This window comes from Protomyctophum parallelum (assembly GCF_964188405.1).
Source record: "Protomyctophum parallelum genome assembly, chromosome: 3".
Lineage (NCBI taxonomy): Eukaryota > Metazoa > Chordata > Actinopteri > Myctophiformes > Myctophidae > Protomyctophum > Protomyctophum parallelum.
In genome coordinates, this window is record NC_139698.1 from 29,754,105 (window position 1) to 29,773,182 (window position 19,078).

Below are 19,078 nucleotides of genomic sequence, written 5' to 3' on the forward strand. Positions count from 1 at the left end.
TATTACATTTAACTTTGCAAGTGCTTTTATTTTTATTTAATTTATTTATTTTTAACAATTATAAGGCTCTTATGTGTGGGACATGTTTTTTCCACTTTTGTCCCTCATCTCAAGAATGAATGATATATAATCAGTAAAAATAAAATAGCAAATTGTGCCTGATCTGCTGGGACCAGAGTACGTGGTGTGTATATGTATGACTAGCTCTAAATGATGACGTAAGTAGTATATATAGTATATATATAGTATATAGGCATATACTATATACGTATACATATATACTTTATACTCTATACTGTATAAAGTGTGTAGTTGTAAATTGATTAGCGGTATACTGTGGTTACTTTGCGCCAAAAACCGTGACAGCTGTTCCGCCATTTGATGGTTATGCAAGAAAACAGCAAATATGTGCCTGGTTTGCTGGGGCAAATGACCACAAATTACCATATTTCTTACGTCATCATTAAGAGCTAGTCATACACATACACACCACGTACTCTGGTCCCAGCAGATCAGGCACAATTTGCTATTTTATTTTTACTGATTATGTATATAGTATACGTATGACTAGCTCTAAATGATGACGTAAGAAATATATATAGTATATATATAGTATATAGGCATATACTATATACGTATACATATATACTCTATACTCTATACTGTATAAAGTGTGTAGTTGTAAATTGATTAGCGGTATACTGTGGTTACTTTGCGCCAAAAACCGTGACAGCTGTTCCACCATTTGATGTTTATGCAAGAAAACAGCAAATCTGTGCCTGGTTTGCTGGGGCAAATGACCACAAATGACCATATTTCTTACGTCATCATTAAGAGCTAGTCATACACATACACACCACGTACTCTGGTCCCAGCAGATCAGGCACAATTTGCTATTTTATTTTTACTGATTATGTATATAGTATACGTATGACTAGCTCTAAATGATGACGTAAGAAATATATATAGTATATATATAGTATATAGGCATATACTATATACGTATACATATATACTCTATACTCTATACTGTATAAAGTGTGTAGTTGTAAGTTGATTAGCGGTATACTGTGGTTACTTTGCGCCAAAAACGTGACAGCTGTTCCGCCATTTGATGTTTATGCAAGAAAACAGCAAATCTGTGCCTGGTTTGCTGGGACCAAATTACCATATTTCTTACGTCATACGTATACTATATACATAATCAGTAAAAATAAAATAGCAAATTGTGCCTGATCTGCTGGGACCAGAGTACGTGGTGTGTATATGTATGACTAGCTCTAAATGATGACGTAAGTAATATATATAGTATATAGGCATATACTGTATATGTATACATATATACTCTATACTCTATACTGTATAAAGTGTGTAGTTGTAAATTGATTAGCGGTATACTGTGGTTACTTTGCGCCAAAAACCCGTGACAGCTGTTCCGCCATTTGATGTTTATGCAAGAAAACAGCAAATCTGTGCCTGGTTTGCTGGGGCAAATGACCACAAATGACCATATTTCTTACGTCATCATTAAGAGCTAGTCATACACATACACACCACGTACTCTGGTCCCAGCAGATCAGGCACAATTTGCTATTTTATTTTTACTGATTATGTATATAGTATACGTATGACTAGCTCTAAATGATGACGTAAGAGATATGGTCATTTGTGGTCATTTGGTCCAGCAACACAGGCACAGATTTGATGTTTTTCTGCATAAACATCGAATGGCGGAACAGCTGTCACGACGAAGGAGACCGGGCGAAAACATTACTTGCGCGCTCTGCTTGCGCAAGTAATAACGTATGTGCAATTCCAACTGACACTACATGCCAAGTGAGAGGTGCCTGAGGGCATGTAGGGCTGGTAATCATTATCAAACATGCTGAAGCCACACGGCATACTGTTGATGTTAGCGTTGACACTATAGTCCCCACAGTAGTCTGGACCGCTGTCCATTAAGCTGCCAGTTAGTTCTCAGACAATTGATCGCCAAATGTGCTTCTGGCATGAAGCCACGTATGTTCATTAAAGTTGAGAGTTGAGACAGCGCTAAAGGAGAAAGGAGAGGCTGTGATTGGGACAGTGCCTTGCTTGCTATAATGCTGTATATATGCATGTGTCACATGCATCCAAACGGTTCCCATCTCCACTGAAATCAATGCATCCCTGCCCACAGCTGGCATTGCTTGCAGCTTACATTCTCTTCTTTCTCTTGATTTTCTTATCTCTCCTCCTCCTCTCCTCTTCTTCCTTTTCCTCCTCTTCCTCCTCCATCCTCACACTTCTCCAGAAGGGACATCTACTCTTACTCTTACTATCCGTAAGTGATCGTTTTTCTTTTTTTTTGTTTTACTTTTGCCATTGTTAATTTTGTGTTCCATCATATACATGCTTGTGCAAATGGCTGTCATCCACTAAAATTGCAGCCAGGGTGGGTGGGTGCAAATTATTATGAAATGCATTCTTCATTGTCTCCTTTCCTCCCCTCTTGTACCATCTCTCCTTTCCTTTTTGTCATGCTGTCTCCCACGGCTCCTTTCCTACTCTCTGTGTCGGTATCCCTCTCTCCTTCTCTTTCTCCTTCTGGTCCTTCCATCCCTCCTCCTTCTCTCTCCATCTTTATTTGATAGGAAACCAGTGAACATGAATAAAACACCTATTAGCTACCGCCAGGAGAAGAGCCATATGGGCTCTATGGAGCACAGTTTCACAGACCAGAGCACCTTGCAGGAGGATGAGAGGATGGCACTGTCTTTCATGGACGCACACACCTGCTCGGCACGCAGTAAGACGCACGCACGTACGCACTCATGCACACTTTCATTCACAGCACAGATCATTTCTTTATACAGTGTCAGATGCTGGCATGGATCATCCATCAGATTGTTATGGTGTTGATAGTGTGGTGTCTATCAGAGAACCATTCACACCTGAACCATTCTGATAGGAAACAACCGTATGACAAAGTACCTTCACCCAGACTTCCCCTTCATGCTTCTTTCCCCCCAAAGAATTCCTGATCTCCAATCTCCAACACAATGCAATGTGTTTCTAGATTGGCTATTTTAGCGACAATCTAGTAAATGTATGCCATTAATTTACAAAAAGCGAAATAAAGAAAAGTAAATAGTTACAATAGGCAAGCCATTAACCTTACTCAAGTGCTGTCTGCCGCTGTTCAAGAAGCCAGGCGAACCAGAGTACTGGCACAATACCCAGCAGGAGATTGAACATTCAATTAATCTCAAGTACGGCAAAAAGCGTGGGACGGGGCAGGAAAAGAACTGCACACAGAGAGTGAGAGAAACGGCTCTCTGCATTCTGAGTAATGATTTGCAATTCGAGTCCGGCTTTGACTCCTTTTGATTTCCTCAAATACCCTCGGGCTCCTGCAGTATATATGAAAGAGATGTTTATGTTCAAGACACTTATCCAATAATATAATTTTTTTAGACATGCTTTCTTAAATAAATGCATGTGTTCAGTCCAATATGATGAATACTGCAGATGTCAAAATGTTCTATTTTCCGCTCCGATAAAGTTGTTTGGGAACATCGAAGACTGTTTGCAGATCTTTTTTTTCTCTCTTCAGTTCAATATGGCACACCAATTATATTTAGTGTATCATAAACATAATGCAAATTATATTGTGTTCATGTTTTTACAATTATTTAAATGTTCTCTACATTTAAGCTGGAATCAGTTAAATGTGATGTCCTACCCTCATGTGTACTAGCATGAAGCACAGTATCTTTTTTCTGCAGTGCTTAGTGTGATTTAGTTCAGGTGTGCTACAGAAGAAACAAGCAATTTCACAGGAAGCATATTTTGTTGATGGACAGTTTTCCATAGGCGTGTTGGCAGGGATGTCATCGTTAAATTGATATGGCAGCACACGTACGCCTCCTATTACATTGGCAAAGGATATTGTACCGTCCAAAAAAAAGGGCCCATATAGCAGTGCTTGTCCAACAGAAAATATCTTGTTAAGTCTGCCTCGTATTTATTAGCTGTCACTCTGTACCCAGAATGACTTAAAATAAGTGAGCGAGACACCTCGACAGAAGCCGTGAAGATTGGGATGGGGATTTAGTGTGCGAGCGTCTACTCTACGCTGTACACACACAGAGGGGATAAACACATATTGTTTGAATTTCCTCACCATCCTAACCTTTCCACATCAGGTTTTTTTTGTTCTGAACTGTGATCCAGTCTAAGCCACGAATTCCCCTACTAATATATGTATCCATTTGGGCACCACTGTGTTATTGTTATCCCAAATTAATGCCAATGAGTTAGAATAAAACATGAACATACCAAACAAAATATACTAAGCAGTATTTGAAGAAATTAGTCAAATTCATAAGATTTCAGAGTTTGATATAGGCCCTACCACTATGATGGTGGTTTGTGAGGGAATTATTGTTCGGAGTACGTACAGACTATATCTGTATTCACTGATTCTCACTAGACTGCAGAATACTGCAAAACGAGTTGGTCTCATTCTAAAAAGCCCTCTGTCCTGGTCCCTCCTCCCCCTTGCAGGCGAGGCTCGCAGTTCAGTCAACGAGTCCAGCAGTCTGCTGGGAGGCTCCCCGAGGCGTCAGTGTGGACGTAAAGGCTCTCCATACCACACGGGACAGCTCCATCCTGCCGTCCGCGTAGCTGACCTCCTCCAGCACATTAACCAGATGAAGACCGCTGAGGGCTACGGCTTCAAGCAGGAGTATGAGGTGAGATTCTGAAGTATTCACTGGCACTATACACTATACAGTATGAGGCCATATGCACAAGTGCGCATTTATTTGTAAGATATTTTTGGGGATTTCCTTAGTACAGTGGAGACTGACACACAGCAAAGGTCTGCCGTGCTCGGGGTGGGAGCCATTTAGTATACAGCACGTGGTGCTGCAGGCTCTGCTTGCAGCTTGAATGATGGACATAAGAAATCTATCTATCTATACTTCAATATAACTGCATATTGAAGTCATGAGAGTTCAGATATTTAGAATAAAGTGAAGCATATGGTAGGTGTGGGCGGTGCAGGGTGCCATCCGTCCTGTTCTGACATCTTCCATATAGACTCTCCTTATTGCCTCTGAAATTAATTAGCAGGAGTTAAGAGACATCAGAACACCATGCTGACACTATAGACTATGAATAAATCATCCTCATCTGGCCTTAAAGAGGACCTCTGTCACCATGGCAGACCTGATGAGTACACACACACACACACACACACACACACACACACACACACACACACACACACTGACAGCTGAGAGAAGGCTTTACGGGTCTCAATGTATCACAAAGTCAGAACGCATTGCTTCTTGGTAGCAGACATTATTTGTCCTGCTCTCCTGCACAAAGCTTGGTGGAGAGAAGAACACTCCTTGTGTGTGGAATGCTTTATTTCAGATACAGGAGGGTCTGTGTAGAGACAGGAAACCAAGGGTACAGAGAGAGGAGACACTCGTGCTCACAAGGAGCATATCGACGCTGTCGGGCAGAAACCTCATACTGTAGCAACATTTTGATGCAACTTTTAATGCTCTTTTTTAAATTAATGCCTTAATCGTTGTACAAGAGTGTAGCAGAAATAGCAGAACTACAAGCTGTATGATCTGCAGATCTGCTATTTTAACTATTTTTTAAGATTTAAAGGTTAAAGTGAAAGTGTTTAAACGTCTGTTTTTTATATAACTATTAACAAGAGAATGTGACTAAATAATTACTACATTGGATCCATTGAATCACAGGTTATTTTTATTTTTTTCATTTCCAGAAAAGTAACCGTTTTGTACATACAAGGTTTCTACCTAACAGCAGCGATATGGTCTGGCTGGCTGGGTAATGAAGAGAATTATTCTGAATCAAAATACATTGTTCCCAACCTGCTCACAGCTTTGGCACATAATGTAAATGGCTTTCCTTTGCGTGGCAGATAGTCATTTGGCCGGTTACGCTCTCCTGCTCTTTATATAGAGGTGGATTTAGCTTTTCCACTGAACTATAAAATAGAGACAAGTGTACAGATAGATAGAACATTGGTTCTGCTGTTGGTGTAATAACCTCCATATCCATAGTTGTGTGAGTACAGGGAACACTGTGGTGTCCCTGAATACGGCCTCCTCTCGCTGGGATGATTCTGTATGTTAGAGCAGGAGAGCTCCTGCTCTGTTAGCCATGCTCCTCTGACACTTCTGAAGAAGAGAAAACACCTTGCAGTTCTTCTCTGGGCTGCACTAGTCCCCCTGTGGAACCACCAGTTCTTCTCTGGGCTGCACTAGTGACAGTCCCCCTGTGGAACCACCAGTGTACATCCATTAAACTCTCCCTCACGAGCAAAACACAGGCCACTCCCCAAATCCATATACTCACTCTAGTGTTTGCCTCTCTCTCTCTCAGTTTCAACCGCGGGAGAACAACGGCGAGCGACACATGAATTTCATTGGGCTATCGCCTAATCGCCCGTTATCGCCGGACGATGTTCAATTATTTTCATATTTTTGGGCGACGTTCCCCCACTCACTTTTCGACCATCGCCTGTACACCGCCAGTAGTTGCCGGGTCTCATTGACAAATAATGCACTTCCGGAAAATGTGTCAGTCTGTCGCCCGCTGTTAAAACTCTCTCTCTCTGGCTCCATTACAAAGGGAAATGATTGTTGCTCTCCTGCCAGGTACTTTTTATTTCCCTGTGGAACGCAGAGGTGCTATTAAGACATTGATCAAACCTCTGTGGCCAGTCCTAAAGAGAGAGAGAGTGTGTGTGTGTTTGTTTGTTATTGGCGGAACAAACCAATCAGGTCAATAAACGGTCGCATGAAACAGCAATGGAGAGGTTGAGGTACCATCTCCTCACAGTGGGGGCTCCTCACTGGCAGGTGAGCCAGTATATGCTATAACAACAACAACAGGACACTTCTTCTAGGGGCAACCTATTATTTGTGTCCGGGTAGCTCAGTCGGTAGAGCACTCTCCTTTGGACCAACAACATGGGTTCGATAATGGACACTGCCAACTCGGCCTATGACAGCTTCCGCTGCGCCACTCTGCTCTGAGTTATTATGCTAGATGGAAATGGAACATACTGTATACAATGTATAGATTAGGTATTTATGCAGTGCAAATTGTTAGCCAAATGTACAGAATGTATAGTCAAGTGAAACCTGAGGGTAGACATCCATTACGAGCAAACTGATATTACGGTGAATTCATCTCCAGAGATTAGTGACTTTCTTTCTCGCCCCCCTAGTGGCCAAAAAGTCTGGGAACTCAGATTAGTTCATTTCTGACTAGCTCTTGGGCATCTGCAGAAGTCCCAGACATGTGAAACCAAAGTTTGCACATTTGTGGCAGTGGTGGGATTTGAACCCACGCCTCCAGAGAGACTGGAGCCTAAATCCAGCGACTTAGACCACTCGGCCACACTACCTGGAAATACTGTGTTTAGCTGATGCCTACTCTTTGCTCTTAACTCTAAGCAGGCAAAGCAGACAAGGGCACATTTGAGGAGGATGTCATCTGTCCATTGTACCAAGACATCAGAGACACATACTTCCCACAGATTACAACCACACACAGATATTTTGAAAACATGACCAATGACAAAAAACTCCCATATCTGCTGGGCGAAGTACAACAATGTGCGAACACAGCAGCAAGATTTGTGCGTTGCTGTGATAGGAGAAGGATATCAAATGGAACACAACCACCCTAAAGACTAATCATTGTGTATATTCCTGCACTATACCTGCATCGAGTGACCTTGGTACATAGAATTTGATCTATTGAAGATTCTGACCTTCAAATGTACATCATTTTTGTTTTGATTGTATTGCTGTATCGTTGTATTGTTCTTTCTGCTTTGGCAATGTAAACGTATGTTTCCTCATGCCAATAAAGCCCTTTGAATTGACTAGCAGGGCTTGGGTGTGGAAAGTTGTATGGTAAGTACTAGGAACTGATGATAGGTGTGACATTCCTCCTCAGCAATCACACTCCCAGAGGTCTAGTGCATCGTAACGGGGATAGTTCTCGCTTATTCCAACAATAAGCCTCTCCGACCTACTTACTAATGGGGAGTAGCAGTGGGGGTTCTACTGTAGCAGTCTCTGTGTGACACTTGTGTCCTTGTTTGAATACTTAACATGCATAAAGCACATAATCAGTCCTTATCTCAAAACATTCTCACAACACTACTGCCCTGTTGATGTAAACCCTGGCTGTGCTTGAGACTTGACTTGCTGATAGGATTTCAGTGTGATAACCGTGAAAAAACTATATTTCTTATCACACTTAAACAAAAGAAAGAAAATGCTGAAAAGCCACATTGCGCCTGAGGCTTATCTAAGTTGGCTAAATGGTTAATAGGGGAGGTTCACAAAGCCGCTATCTCCATCATAAGAATGTCTTGTCTTCCACAGAGCTTTTTTGATGGCTGGGACAGCACAAAGAAGAAAGACAAAACCAAAGGGAGACATGATACCTTGACGGGATGTAAGTTAAACTAAAATAGTTAAACTTTTGGTGACAAGCACCGCTCATCAATGTCATGTTGGATCATCCTAGCTGTGTCTGACAACTAGCTCATTTATGACCTTTGAATCATTAACACGACAATGAGAAGTCCATGTTTACTGTTATTTCTGCTAGGCTGTTTGTGCTAATAATGCAGATGACACCACATTGAACGACAGCAACGGTTGATAGTGTTGAACATTGCAGGCAATGAAAAACACTCCTTAGAATCATTCTGGACATGATAAACCCTTCCTGTGGACACGGCCTCTTATGCTACAGTAACACTAAACCTTTTGTCTATATTTTGTTATTGTAATATAATATTCCTATGCTGTTTGATTTTATTCCTTTTTGATTTTTCTACCATCTCAGATGACCGCCACAGAGTGAAGCTCCACCCACTCCTGGGTGACCCCAACTCTGACTACATCAACGCCAACTACATCGACGTAAGTCTCACCTACCAACCAATCAGAGTTGTATCTTCACAGTCCACTGAGGTGCTTATACAACATGGACACAGACTGTCATGGTGCTACAAAAGCATCAAAGAATCAATCCACACAAAATAAGTTTCAGAGTGTGATTAATGTGTTGAAACTCACAAAGGCCTGAGGGGCTGAAACGTGTCCGTTTCATGACCGCTGCTACTACAGCACATTAAAATCCCCCAATACTTTATTTTGAGTGCAGATTTGTTCTATTGTTTGTTTAAAGTCTGCATTCTGCTCAGTTTGAGCACACCAAGCTATTAACTGTGCTCCAAAGACACAGTCCAACTCCAAGTGTTTGTGCTGCAAACCAGCCGGTTAGTGTTGTTTCATTGGCGAGTGATTTGTTCAAAGTCATTCGCTCTTTTTGGTGAACGGGAACGAACTTGGTCACTACCTCAAAAGTAATTGTTCCTCGAGTCCTTCATTTTCCTCTGTGTTGAAAGCCTGGTGACGCAAAGTTCCGTCAGTCAGTTACAAAGTAAACATTTTGACTGGCTGAAGAGAGACGTTCCTCTGTCGTCATTGGACTAAACTATGTGAGGAGGGCAGAGCCGGAAGCAAATCATAGGAACTAATCTTTTTAGTGAACAGGAACTAAATGACTCGAGTCCCAGAAAATAATGATTATTCTCACCACTACAGCCGGTACTGCTGGCCCACATTTTGACCTGGTATTTGTTCCTGAAAGCTACGGACAATCAAAATCTGTCATAATCCCTGATTCACCGAATCCCCAGTCCCCACCCCCTGCTGACCCCTGCTGACATAATTCTACTGGAACGAATACCTTTTATATGCAGTTCTCAGAGGTAAACCCATTAAAAAAAAGAGAAAAAATAAAAAAGAATACGCAAACTGGATCAGACTCCAAAAGTGTTTTCTTCCACCATCGTACTTGATGTTTCGACCACAAGTCGCTCTTCCTCTGGAAGAGTGCTGAGGAAAAGCCACTTGGACTGCAAACGTCACGATGGTCGAAGACCACCAGGGTGTGGATTACATTTTTCCTTCATAGTCTGACGTCTGTCCTGCACCTGGCACTTTAGAGTGGATGTGCATGCTTGTTCGTTTGTTTATATAAACCCATGTGACACTGAATGAAGTAGACATGATTGATGTTATTCAATCGCTGGATAGAGTTGATCCCCTTTCACTGCTCACCTTCACTGTCTGTCAGGCTGCTGGATGGGAGATGGGGGGGTCACGCGTTGTTTTTGTTTTTTCCATCGACATTAACAAGAGGTTTGTGTTTTCCCCAAAATGAAAAATGGCAGTTGGAAGGTAGGAAGCACATTTCAACATAAACAAGGGATATACCAAACAAAATAGTGGAGTTTTAGCAATCGAAACAGAAAGCTGTGTTGGACATATCCTTTGTCCATTGTGATATTCAACTTTTTCAGTCCATCTGTGAAAAGGTGAATAGAGGAGGTCTGTGAACCTGAAGCCCCCCCTTTCAACCTCGCGTTACATCAGAATCCATGTTAACACTTAATTTATGATATCATGTAATCGATGTAAAGTGGCTTTGTAACCACAGACAGGTCAAAGTGCATAATAGATCAGGTCTTCTATGGTCAATGGTAAATGGTGCATTTATATAGCACCTTTATCCAAAGCACTTTACAATGCATTACCCATTCTCACACACACATTCACACACCGACGGCACATACACCAACCTGCTCTCCGGGAGCATGATTTGAGCAGCTTGTGACTCTTTCCACAGACGTTAAATGGAAAAGCTTTATTTCAGACTTTGTGTGTATGGCTTAATTGTGTATGCAGTGACTTATTATAGTGCAATACAGTGCCTTATTGGTACAGTGCCCTTTTCATGGGGCAGATTAAACTAACTATGTACAGTATGCACATGTGCATACTTACCTGGGGAACATAGGGATGACCGCACACACAGGCGTTGACACACACACGCACACAGGCGTTGACACACAGGCATGCACACAAGCATGCACGCACGCACGCACGAGCACACACACACACACACACACACACACAGTCTCCTGTCGCTCCACCTGTCTATAACTACTCTCTCTCATTAACTGGCCTGTATGTCTCTCTTTTAACTCCCTGTCCACATCCTCCACTTTGGACCCTGTAGATTCGGATTAACAGGGAAGTAAGTACTTCACCACTCTTCTTTCTGCCTGCCCCCCCCCCCCCAACACTACATTTCTTTCCTTTTTGTCCCTTGTCGCTTGTCCCCCTTTCCACCATCTGCAACCTTGTACATTCCCAAGTCCCATTCGGAGGCGCAACTTTATATACACGTGTGTGTGTGTGTGTGTGTGTGTGTGTGTGTGTGTGTGTGTGTGTGTGTGTGTGTGTGTGTGTGTGTGTGTGTGTGTGTGTGTGTGTGTGCGTGTGCGCGTGCGTGCGCGCGCGAGCGTGCGAGAGTGTGTGTGTGAGAGACATAGACATGGACAGACTTGACATCTATCTATATATGCACCAAGTTTCTGTACGTACGTGATGTAATCCACATAACTCGAGAACCGTTCGCCCCACCGGGTTCAAATTGGACACACACACGTAGGGAGTGCAGTGCCCGGTGTCGAATCCGTCGGGTAGTCGGTTGTCCAGAACCAGCACAAAAGCCTCTGTCCGGGCTTTGGACATGATCACCCCTATATCTCCATATATGGACGTAGTACCGTAGCACATACTGTATACCCACGTGCGCACCTTAGAGCATATATTAATAGAGAAGGCACCCAGAGGAAACCCTGAGGCGAAATGGACATAGTGGCCGAATTTGTCATTGCAGCTCGAGCCAGCGCTGCTCCGTTGACTATCATTGCGCACGTTCATGTGATTGAGGCCATGATACGTGAACAAATGTTTCATACGTGAACGCGCACAAACGACACAATGATAGTCAACGGCAGCGCGTTCATGTGTTTGAGGCAAATCCATCCCAGAATGCACTCTGTTCCTACCAGGAAGGAGGAGTGAAATCGCCTCATGCGCTTTTGAGCAACTTTCCCTTAATTCAAATATCACTTATTTTTTTGTTTTGTTGTGATAATCCTCCCTACTATAGAGTGTGCTGGCCATATAAGGAGTTCCTCCCTGTACCCCGGTTAACCCCTGGGGGTCAAAAAACCTTAGGTTTAGTTTTTGACTCTCTATCCTGATTGGACGAAAGGCTGGGTCCCACAGCCAAAAACGAAACCTAAGGTTTTTTGAGTAAAATCACTGAATATACCTTTAATGCAAGTGGATGGGAGGAGAACTCGGGTGTCTTCTCTATTCATATATACTCTATGGTGCGCACGCACACACTACAAGCACACACCAGCCTAGTTTACGCAGGTGTCACAGTCCCACGTGGCCCCCACGCTTCCTACGTCACTGTATTTGGGCATACCTGACATAGAACTCTGGGTGGGTCTGACATCACGATGATGTTCTGACATCTGCATAGACTCCATATTTGGGCATGCCTGACAAATAACTCCATTATGGGCATAAAAGGGACACAACATTTCCAACTTGCATCGTACCAAGTAGGCCAGTGCCCAATGGGCACCGCTCTAGTATTAATAATATCACAAAGCTGGGCATAGCCGTAGCCGTGCTCAGCCAATCAGTTTATCTCAAATTTGGTACACACAACCCCTCAATAATAATAAAGATCACACTGGTGTGAAGTGAGCGGCGCTCTTATCATCATATATCATCATACATCAGATTCCGTGCTCAGCCAATCAAATCATCTCAAATTTGGTACACACAATCACACAAAGCTGGGCATAAAATATAGCTGCAAGCAGCGATAAGACGAGCCAAGCCATAAAGTTGGGGACTGGAGATGATGACACTTTTTTTTGTTATGCTGATTGGCTGAAGGGGTTGTCTGTCAATTAAAGCTATACTCCCGCAGCCAACCATGCATTAGCAGGGTCCAGACTAGGGGTGGGTACCGAACCTCAGGATCAAGCAGGAACCGATCCAAACGTGTTGAGTACCGGGTACCTATCCAAATTCAATTTTGGTTCTCAATTCTGGTTTCTACACAGTCACGCACTATTTAATTATTTATTTTCTTCCCTTTTATCTTAGACGCGCAGGGAACACAGCTGATGCCGCATTGCATCAGCAACGCGTTGCGATCTGTTGTGGGCTTGCAGATCGGCTGCTGCATGTAGTTGTCGAGGAGTCTAGAGAGACGAGAGAGAGAAGGGGAGAGAAAGTGTGGCGTCAAAGTGACACAGGCGTGCGGTTGCGACGCATGCACAACACAGACACAGACAGTGGTAGTAAGCTATGGATTACCTCTTGTTTGTCCAAATTACACAACATGTTGTGATCTTGTGTAGCCTAATTCATCCACACGAATCGCTGAATTACCTCTTCTCCTCTTCCACCTCTCTCCAGGTGTAGCCTATTAAGCTCGTTAAAGCAAGCCTCGTTCGAAACTTTAACAAAGTACACTCAAGCAACAGAGAGTAGTGTAACAAGTCCCTATACAGAGGCTGAAAGGCAATAGACTAGACTCACATAAGGTAAACATATCACCTTTAAAACAATTATATTGTCATATAGGCCTACTGCTGTGTCAGAATGAGAAAACAATATTTATTTTTGCTTTAAGTCAAAATAAGATGATAAAAAAGGGTTATTTTGTTTACCCAGGCAGTGCTGCTTGGCAGGTATCAATACACTTTTAGTACGACATGTTTGTGCCAGCATGTGTGATCAGATTTATTTCTTGATCGCCACATGATCGTAAACATGATGTCATGGGCTGCTATGCTCGATAGCAGGCTTGATAAGCCCAAAGCTTATTTGCCCAAAAGCTTAGTTTATTCGGGTATCAGGTTTCAAGCTCCATACCTAAGTAATAAAGGCTGTATGTGAGTTTTAATAAAGGCAGGACTCAATTGAGGGTCCATTTATGCTTTAAGATCTGGTGTTTTGTGTCTTTGCAATCCAGGACACTCATAATGCCAACACTCAGTTGTCATTCCTGCATGTCCTCTCAAAAATATCTCCTGGGAATGATTCCAAATTAATTGTAATAATGAGGTCACATTCAGGAGGGTATTTTAACAACCGCTCGCTCTTTAGAATGACTGTTGAGCTTGTATTGCAAAGCCAGAGAAGAAATGTGTTGTTTTCAGGAGGAAGAGTTGTGGTTTAGTGTGAAACAAACTGTTTGTCTCACATTTCTTCAGGCCTTCAGGCACATTTCTTTGTTGCCTTTTTGCCCTCAAGGCTGCATGTGGTGCCCTCTCATTCTACATGAACATCTGTGTTCACCGTGAGGACAGATCTGACATCTATATCAAAGGCTGTCCTCTCCTTTGATATGAAAGATCTCAGAATGCTTCGCTGTGCATGCAAGATGTAGCTCCCCACTGCACCGGCCCACCCATCCAAAAATAATACAAGCAAGTTAATTAAGGCCATGATAGCCTGCATGCTTTCATGTGAAACCTATTAGACAGACATGTTGGGGTTGTTGTCTGCAACGAACTGTTTGAGTCTATGAAAGAAAAGGCCGTAAGCTGTTAGTCTGCAGTTGTGGCTTCAATGAAAATACATTATTTCTATTTCTTTATTGGATCCTGACGCTCTGTGAAGAATCAGCCATTTTTGACTAATTAGGGCTTCTGAAATTGAAAGGCGCCCACATCTACGTTATGCTTTTTCAGATAACTCACGCTAGCTTGAATTATAACGTACACGCAGAAAAAAAAATCCATACTGTAATGTATTTTGTGAGCATATTAATTATCTGCTTTTACAGATGCTGTTTTGCCTCTAAACGACAGCACCAATCAAGGCATTTGGTTTGATTATATGAATACTGAGGAATTAACTGCATATACAGAGTAAAGTTAATATGGTGGCTGTGGAGAAAGACGACATTAAAGTATGTAGTGGGTGCTGTGGGTCATTAGAGGACGGGGAGCCAGAGGAGAGCAGACGGCTGTCCAGACATGATCTCCCTTCCAGCTGTGAGCCACGATCACATGGTCTTACTCAGCACCTCATTCCTCTTCTCTTTTGCAGGGCTACCATCGATCCAACCACTTCATCGCCACTCAGGGTGAGTATCCCTGCAAGGCGTGTGTGTGTGCATGTGTGTGTGTGTGGGCACGTGTGGGCGTGTGTGTGCGTGCATCTTTGATTTTTCATGCTTTCAGTGCTGTATTTTTGATTTTGTAAGTGAGTAATAAATCAGAAATCTGTTGGCTCAACATCCTGAGCCAAAGCGCACGTCTTGCGAATCTAAAGGTGATGGCATGTGTGACCACCGCCCAGTGGCAGCTGTGTGATTGATGTCACTGAATTAATCATGAAGAAGAGATGAATAATTAAACACATTAATTATAGCTCCTAAACCATTGTGATGTGAAGAGTCCAGGAATCTGACGTGGAATAAAAGAAGCCTTCAGTTCCCTCTCTGCAACTCACAGAGCCAGGGTCTGCTGCAGACTCTGCAGCCAAAACGTTGCTGAAGGGCTGCTCGACCGATTAGTTGAGCAGCTTCAGACATGCAGATTGACAGAGTGTGAAGTGAAAGAGAGAGTGACACACACACACACACACACACGCACTCGCGCGCGTGCGCACACACACAGACTTACAGCTGAGTTGGGAGCTCAGCTGTGTTTGTGTCATTGTGAGCATGGTTTCTCTGGGTGCTTGTTGTTCCAGTGGTGTATCCCATTCTAAGTTATCTCCACATGAAAATGACTGATGGAGGCTTTTGATTGATTGATTGAAATATGTATTAACAGTTTGCAGAATTACAGTACATTTCAAGCACAACTCAATACAAAGACTGTTAACTGTGAGTGGACGACCCAATAAAGCATTACACTTGTTTACAAGAGGGTCCACCTTGTTCAAATCATCAAAACATTTAAAGACGTACAAATAGACACTTCTATATAGCCCAAAAAAATAGCATCATAAAGGAGGTAAAAAGGGAAAAGAAACCTATACAGTGAGGGTGGAAAGGGGTGGTGTGTGTGTGTGTGTGGGGGGGGGGGGGGGGGGGGGTATATTGACATCATATCTCCTTCTCTCCCTCTTACCTGGAATCCTCCAATCAGTTAATTGATAGTAGGCTACAATCTTCACAGATTACTGTCCTGTCATCTGACCAAGGTCACTTGGGCATGATGATGAGTGATGTGACAGTGGGCGCTATAGACATCAGTAATCTTTGTAGATTACAGATGTTTTGACCAATATGTTGTCATGATGATAGGTTTGTATTTGAGTATATTCAACTTGTAAGCAAAATAATAGTAGTTAGTTAGTTGCGAACTTGTACATTTGCTAGTTAAAAAAAAAAGGCCTACAATGACAAGCTCAAAATGGGGATGCCAAGTTGAAAGTTGTTGCATACATAATTAACAAAATAGATGTAAAATAATAATAACAGGCGGTATATCGGTCATGCTCTGGTGGCCACACACAACAGCACCATCAACAAGTGTCTTTCATTGAGAGTGCAGCTCTGATGGGGCTGTTTCTTCTTCCCTCCACAAGGCCCCAAGCAGGAGACGGTGTTGGATTTCTGGAGGATGGTGTGGCAGGAGAACTGCTTCAGCATCGTCATGATCACCAAGTTGGTGGAGGTAGGCAGGGTGAGTGACATCACTGTTCCCTTTAGACGGAGCTGCTGTTAGCTTTACATTCTTTATTCACCAACGTCACTCTGCAGTGGCCTTAGTGCAGCGTGCATCCTGTCTGTGTAAAGTGTACATGTTGTCATTAGTTCATGGAAATCTAGTGCTAAACAGTAAGTACTCGTAAAACAACTTCATGCACTCCTGAAAACATTTTGTTTTACCACAACTTGTGGTAAAACAAGATAATATCTCGTCCGTACAAGATATTATCTCATACGTACAAGATAATATCTTGTACGTACAAGATATTATCTTGTACGTACGAGATAATTATTATCTTGGAGCCCCTGAATGCATGGCCATTCAGGGGCTCCGTAGTAACCACCTAACTCAACAAGAAATGAAAAAAATATTTTTTCAGGAACTTTAGAAAACCATGGAATACTGCCTCATCAAAGTTGGTATTGTGACTTTATACAGTATATTGTCAATTACTTGCATGAGAGGGGGAGAGGTGGTGGAGCTAGCTTCTTTAGCAGACAGTTTGAGGGTCCAATGGAGTCCGAAGCGCTTTTTAATACTTTTACATTTGTTCAATATTTTTTACAACCAACAATTTAAAGGGTGTTAGGTAGGGTTCGGTGGTTTCCTTCTGACAGCGACGATATCATATCTTACTGCATACAGTATTACACTTCAGAGCTGGGTGAGATACAGCAACTTGGCAACACACTTACTATTAGTGTTATATTTATGCTCCATTTGAAGCATTATATTAGTTGGACCCCCAGGATTCCACGATTGCGGAAATTACCGCCGCGGAATACAGTCGCGAGCTGCCAGTTGCCGGCTGCGGGGTGGCGAAGTGGCAGTAAAACCTGTCAAATTATATTTGTTATTACCACTATAATATTATATTACAATGATTTGTACATGGTGAGGAGACCTCGTAGGACTTTTTCTTCACAGGGCCCTGGGGGGACTTCTTTGACTGACAGACATGTCCCTCATTTTAAATACCGGTAGTCTTTCTAAAAGTGAATCTTCATATTGTGTGTCCTGACTCCTGACAATGCTAATGCAGAAGGGAATATATTACACCCATACTAGATGATCCTCTAAAATAAATATGGGCAGGGTTTGAATGACAATACATACAGCCATTGCAACAGAACATAATGAAAATAATAAAGAATACAAATTATAATAATATATATTTTATATTACATTTTTAGCCTCAAAAAGGATTATTTGAATATCCGATTATTATGACCCATCTATTTCATAAAGGATTTTACTTTACTACGTTTTGCTTGATAACTGGTCATTTTAGGTTGTATTTAGATGCAGAATCAGGATTGTTCTCTGCGGAATCAAGACTTTTTCTATGCGGAATCCTGGGGGGACTCTAGGCCTATATTATCTATTGGAGAAGTCACAATCATTGTGTAATTATAATTTGTACAACTTACAATGCATGACTTTTAGGAAGCACTTCCTAAATACTGCATGCATACTGTAGGCTATATTGTAATGAGTTTATGAATACAATGAGCAATAAGTATTATGTACTACACTTATGCTAAGCATTACAAATATTACAGTATGTCCAGTGTAATGTGTCATACTCATAACACATTTAATAATACATTATAAATGGATTAAAACTGTCATTAGCTTCACTGTTGCCACAGAATGTTTTTTACACATTACCTTTGCCTAAATACGTGTTTATCATTGTGATTACAATGGCTGTAATAGCATCTACACTGCAGCTGCACAGAGCATTTCTTTTTTTGAGTGGTGCAACCACTCCTATAGACAGCTATGTGTGTCCCTGGGTCTGTCCCTGGGTCCCTGGGTCTGAAACGGGGAGTGACACGCTGGGAAAGGTTGCCGGGCTTGGGGATGGAACCCGCTACTCGCTGTCAGGGCATTAGAGCCTATAAGTGGTACTGCATGTACTGTACCTTGACCACTAGGCCATCCGCACCCCGACACAGAGCATTTACTGTATACCACATGTTATGACCTCACAGACAGCCTGACCGTAGCACTGTCATTATCTGTCACATGCATAAACAAGCCTATCATTCAAACGTGTAGCTGCCCCGTCATCATCTTTCCCCCTAGAGAAACACATTATCCAGGTGGATGGTTAGAATGACACCATTTTACTCACACCAGCCCTGTATCCAATTAGGACCACCATCCCAACAGCACAGCCTTACTGAACAAACAAAACAAATAGGAGCTGGACTTTAATAAAGAACCTTTCCCCTGAATGAAAAACACCAGGTGCTTCGTGTGTGAGGTGAGTGGAACACATTGCAGCGCTCCTGTTCTCCATGTCATTATGGGACCGCTTTACTTTGCCATCTGGGATGAAAAATCACCAACAGGGCAGCTTGTTGTTTTGCTGTCCCTCCAACAGCA

At 42.4% G+C, this 19,078-nt stretch overlaps 1 protein-coding gene across 2 annotated transcripts in view; it reads left to right on the forward strand.

The window, feature by feature from the left end:
• The window catches only part of LOC310856186 (receptor-type tyrosine-protein phosphatase U), a 228,045-nt gene that overhangs the window by 182,820 nt on the left and 26,147 nt on the right, over positions 1–19,078 (forward strand). The window contains exons 15-21 of one of the 2 annotated variants that reach the window (XM_083761435.1): positions 2,294–2,323; positions 2,634–2,788; positions 4,549–4,736; positions 8,436–8,508; positions 8,905–8,981; positions 15,069–15,105; positions 16,560–16,657. In XM_083761435.1, the coding sequence (XP_083617561.1) occupies positions 2,294–2,323; positions 2,634–2,788; positions 4,549–4,736; positions 8,436–8,508; positions 8,905–8,981; positions 15,069–15,105; positions 16,560–16,657 (658 nt within the window). The remainder of the gene's footprint in view (positions 1–2,293; positions 2,324–2,633; positions 2,789–4,548; positions 4,737–8,435; positions 8,509–8,904; positions 8,982–15,068; positions 15,106–16,559; positions 16,658–19,078) is intronic. The other variant, XM_083761436.1, reaches the window with a different exon arrangement.